This window comes from Cyclopterus lumpus, chromosome 7, assembly GCF_009769545.1.
Source record: "Cyclopterus lumpus isolate fCycLum1 chromosome 7, fCycLum1.pri, whole genome shotgun sequence".
Lineage (NCBI taxonomy): Eukaryota > Metazoa > Chordata > Actinopteri > Perciformes > Cyclopteridae > Cyclopterus > Cyclopterus lumpus.
Window position 1 is genome coordinate 24,673,427 of NC_046972.1, and position 5,000 is coordinate 24,678,426.

General features: G+C 43.9%; 1 protein-coding gene across 3 annotated transcripts in view; it reads right to left on the reverse strand.

Annotated features, from left to right (window-relative positions):
• tfe3a (transcription factor binding to IGHM enhancer 3a) overlaps positions 1-5,000 on the reverse strand; it is a 21,497-nt gene that overhangs the window by 9,010 nt on the left and 7,487 nt on the right. For 2 of the 3 annotated variants that reach the window (XM_034536365.1, XM_034536364.1), the window contains exons 4-6: positions 2,272-2,437; positions 1,369-1,554; positions 928-1,026 (exon numbers count right to left, since the gene is read on the reverse strand). In XM_034536365.1, coding sequence (XP_034392256.1) covers positions 928-1,026; positions 1,369-1,554; positions 2,272-2,437 — 451 coding nt within the window. Of the gene's footprint in view, positions 732-896; positions 1,027-1,368; positions 1,555-2,271; positions 2,438-5,000 lie in introns of all 3 variants that reach the window. The other variant, XM_034536366.1, reaches the window with a different exon arrangement.

Below are 5,000 nucleotides of genomic sequence, written 5' to 3' on the forward strand. Positions count from 1 at the left end.
CCTGTATGTCTTCTCTATGTTTCCTGTATGTCTTCTCTATGTTTTCTGCATGTCTTCTATATGTTTCCTGTATGTTCCTCTATGTTTTCTGCATGTCTTCTATATGTTTCCTGTATGTTCCTCTATGTTTTCTGTATGTCTTCTCTATGTTTCCTGTATGTTTCCAGCATGTTTCCTGCATGTTTCCTCCATGTTTCCAGCATGTTTCCTCCATGTTTCCTGCATCTCTTCTCCATGTTTACATCATGTTTCCTGCATGTTTCCAGCATGTTTCCTGCATGTTTCCAGTATGTTTCCTGCATCTCTTCTCCATGTTTCCTGCATGTTTCCTGCATCTCTTCTCCATGTTTCCTGCATGTTTCCTGCATCTCTTCTCCATGTTTCCAGCATGTTTCCTGCATGTTTCCAGCATGTTTCCTCCATGTTTCCTGCATGTTTCCTCCATGTTTCCAGCATGTTTCCTGCATGTTTCCTCCATGTTTCCTGCATCTCTTCTCCATGTTTCCTCCATGTTTTCTGCATGTTTCCTCCATGTTTCCTCCATGTTTCCAGTATGTTTCCTGCATATCTTCTCCATGTTTCCTCCATGTTTTCTGCATGTTTCCTCCATGTTTCCTCCATGTTTCCAGCATGTTTCCTGCATGTTTCCAGCATGTTTCCTGCATGTTTCCAGCATGTTTCCTCCATGTTTCCAGTATGTTTCCTGCATCTCTTCTCCATGTTTCCTCCATGTTTTCTGCATGTTTCCTCCATGTTTCCTCCATGTTTCCAGTATGTTTCCTGCATATCTTCTCCATGTTTCCTCCATGTTTCCAGCATGTTTCCTGCATGTTTCCAGCATGTTTCCTCCATGTTTCCAGTATGTTTCCTGCATCTCTTCTCCATGTTTCCTCCATGTTTCCTGCATGTTTCCGTGTGCATTCTTACCGTGTTGGCGAGCTGTAATCCAGATTCGATCAGCGTCAGAAACTCGTCATTCAGGCTTGACTCAAGGCTGATGATGTCATCGATGACGGTCTCTTCCATCTGAATGAGCCAATCACAGATGGGATCAGCAAGACAGACAAGAGGTTCACCTTAACCCCCCAAATCTAAATGAGCTCGTTAGGTTTCATCTGATCAATCAATGTTCATTAAGTTATTTGAAGGTTCCTGTCATCCAGTACGCCATCACAGTTACAGATGCCAGGACTCTTATTGATATTCATATCGGTTCTTTTTGAATATTTTTTGAAAGAAAAAGATAGTAAAGAAGTAAAAAGAAAAGATTAGAAAGTAATTGATAAAGAGAGAGAGAGAGAGAGAGAGAGAGAGAGAGAGAAAAAGAGAGAGAGAGAGAGAAAAAGAGACGGATATATATTTAACTACCTCTGTTTTTCTGAAGACGTCTGCAAGCTGTAGTTTGGGGGCGGGGCCCAGGTGGGGGGAGTGGCTTGGTGACGGTCCAGCTGAGTCTTGATTGGCTGTCTTTGTGTCTGAGAGATACTGACGGACCTGCTGCCTCTGAGCCTGCTGGATGTGATACCTGGTGGGGTTCTCCAGGTGAGTCTGCACCTGAGGGACAAGGAGACAATGTTCAGCTCTCCAGGTGCATTATGGGAAATGTACCCGAGTCAGGAGAGATAAATATACTTCATAGTAAGAATCCGAAAGGATCTAAACCCTCCTCCTCCCCTCTATCTTATTCTCCTCCTTCTCCCCCTTATCCTCCTCCTCTTTATCTTTCTCCTCCTCCTCTTTATCATCCTCCTCCTCCCCCTTATCCTTCTCCCCTTTATCTTTCTCCTCCTCCCCTCCTTATCCTCCTCCTCTTCTTCTTTCACCTCCTTCTCCCCCTTATCCTCCTCCCCTTTATCCTCCTCCTCCTCCCCCCTTCTCCTCCTTCTCTTTATCCTCCTCCTCCTTCTCTTTATCCTCCTCCTCCCCTTCTCCCCCTCCTCCTCCTCTTCTTCATCCTCCTCCTCCACCACCACCACCTCCTCCTGTCCCTCCTCCCCTTTATCCTCCTCCTCCTCCCCCCCTTCTCCCCCTTCTCCTCCTCCTCTTTATCCTCCTCATCATCCCCCTCCACCACCTCCTCCTGTCCCTCCTCCTCTTTATATTTCTCCTCCTCCTCCCCTTTATCCTCCTCCTCCTCCACCACCTCCTCCTGTCCCTCCTCCTCTTTATCTTTCTCCTCCTCCTCCTCCCCTTTATCCTCCTCCTCCCCCCTTCTCCCCCTTCTCCTCTTTATCCTCCTCCTCCTCCACCTCCTCTTGTCCCTCCTCATACCTTCAGCACCTCCACAGGGACCTGAGCAGGAGGTCTGCAGGAGGAAGACACAGAGACGGAGATGGGGGAGGAGGAGTCTACTGAGCGGAGGAGGAGCTGCTGCTGCACCTCCTTCTGCTCCTCCTCCAGGGCCTGCTGCCGCATCAGATCCTGCCGCATCAGAACCCTGCAGGACAGGAGAGAGTTAATCGTGTAGTTGTGTACTCGTGTAGTTGTGTACTCGTGTAGTTGTGTACTCGTGTACTCGTGTACTCGTGTACTTGTGTAGTTGTGTACTCGTGTAGTTGTGTACTCGTGTAGTTGTGTACTCGTGTAGTTGTGTACTCGTTTAGTTGTGTACTCGTGTAGTTGTGTACTCGTGTAGTTGTGTACTCGTGTACTTGTGTAGTTGTGTACTCGTTTAGTTGTGTGCTGTACTTGTGTACTCGTGTAGTTGTGTACTTGTGTAGTTGTGTACTTGTTTAGTTGTGTACTTGTGTACTCGTTTAGTTGTGTACTTGTGTAGTTGTGTACTCGTTTAGTTGTGTACTTGTTTAGTTGTGTACTGTACTTGTGCAGTTGTGTACTCGTGTAGTTGTGTACTCGTTTAGTTGTGTACTGTACTTGTTTAGTTGTGTACTCGTTTAGTTGTGTACTTGTGTAGTTGTGTACTCGTGTAGTTGTGTACTCGTGTAGTTGTGTACTCGTTTAGTTGTGTACTCGTGTAGTTGTGTACTGGTGTAGTTGTGTACTGGTGTAGTTGTGTACTGGTGTAGTTGTGTACTCGTGTACTCGTTTAGTTGTGTACTCGTGTAGTTGTGTACTCGTTTAGTTGTGTACTCGTTTAGTTGTGTACTCGTGTAGTTGTGTACTCGTGTAGTTGTGTACTCGTGTAGTTGTGTACTCGTGTAGTTGTGTACTTGTTTAGTTGTGTACTTGTGTAGTTGTGTACTTGTGTAGTTGTGTACTTGTTTAGTTGTGTACTTGTTAAGTTGTGTACTCGTGTAGTTGTGTACTCGTGTAGTTGTGTACTCGTTTAGTTGTGTACTTGTTTAGTTGTGTACTGTACTCGTGTAGTTGTGTACTCGTGTAGTTGTGTACTCGTGTAGTTGTGTACTCGTGTAGTTGTGTACTCGTTTAGTTGTGTACTCGTGTAGTTGTGTACTCGTTTAGTTGTGTACTCGTGTAGTTGTGTACTCGTGTAGTTGTGTACTCGTGTACTTGTGTAGTTGTGTACTCGTTTAGTTGTGTGCTGTACTTGTGTACTCGTGTAGTTGTGTACTCGTGTAGTTGTGTACTCGTGTAGTTGTGTACTCGTGTACTTGTGTAGTTGTGTACTCGTTTAGTTGTGTGCTGTACTTGTGTACTCGTGTAGTTGTGTACTCGTGTAGTTGTTTACTCGTTTAGTTGTGTACTTGTGTAGTTGTGTACTTGTGTACTCGTTTAGTTGTGTACTTGTGTAGTTGTGTACTCGTTTAGTTGTGTACTCGTTTAGTTGTGTACTGTACTTGTGCAGTTGTGTACTCGTGTAGTTGTGTACTCGTTTAGTTGTGTACTGTACTTGTTTAGTTGTGTACTCGTTTAGTTGTGTACTTGTGTAGTTGTGTACTCGTGTAGTTGTGTACTCGTGTAGTTGTGTACTCGTTTAGTTGTGTACTCGTTTAGTTGTGTACTCGTGTAGTTGTGTACTGGTGTAGTTGTGTACTGGTGTAGTTGTGTACTCGTGTACTCGTTTAGTTGTGTACTCGTGTAGTTGTGTACTCGTTTAGTTGTGTACTCGTGTAGTTGTGTACTCGTTTAGTTGTGTACTCGTTTAGTTGTGTACTCGTGTAGTTGTGTACTCGTGTAGTTGTGTACTCGTGTAGTTGTGTACTCGTGTAGTTGTGTACTTGTTTAGTTGTGTACTTGTGTAGTTGTGTACTTGTTTAGTTGTGTACTCGTGTAGTTGTGTACTCGTGTAGTTGTGTACTCGTGTAGTTGTGTACTCGTGTAGTTGTGTACTCGTGTAGTTGTGTACTCGTTTAGTTGTGTACTTGTTAAGTTGTGTACTCGTGTAGTTGTGTACTCGTGTAGTTGTGTACTCGTTTAGTTGTGTACTTGTTTAGTTGTGTACTGTACTTGTGTAGTTGTGTACTCGTGTAGTTGTGTACTCGTGTAGTTGTGTACTCGTGTAGTTGTGTACTCGTGTAGTTGTGTACTCGTGTAGTTGTGTACTCGTGTAGTTGTGTACTCGTTTAGTTGTGTACTCGTGTAGTTGTGTACTCGTGTAGTTGTGTACTCGTGTAGTTGTGTACTCGTTTAGTTGTGTACTCGTGTAGTTGTGTACTCGTGTAGTTGTGTACTCGTGTAGTTGTGTACTTGTTTAGTTGTGTACTCGTGTAGTTGTGTACTGTACTTGTTTAGTTGTGTACTTGTGTAGTTGTGTACTTGTTTAGTTGTGTACTGTACTTGTGTAGTTGTGTACTCGTTTAGTTGTGTACTTGTTTAGTTGTGTACTGTACTTGTGTAGTTGTGTACTCGTGTAGTTGTGTACTCGTGTAGTTGTGTACTTGTTTAGTTGTGTACTTGTTTAGTTGTGTACTTGTTTAGTTGTGTACTTGTGTAGTTGTGTACTCGTGTAGTTGTGTACTCGTGTAGTTGTGTACTCGTGTAGTTGTGTAGTTGTGTACTCGTTTAGTTGTGTACTTGTTTAGTTGTGTACTGTACTTGTGTAGTTGTGTACTCGTGTAGTTGTGTACTCGTGTAGTTGT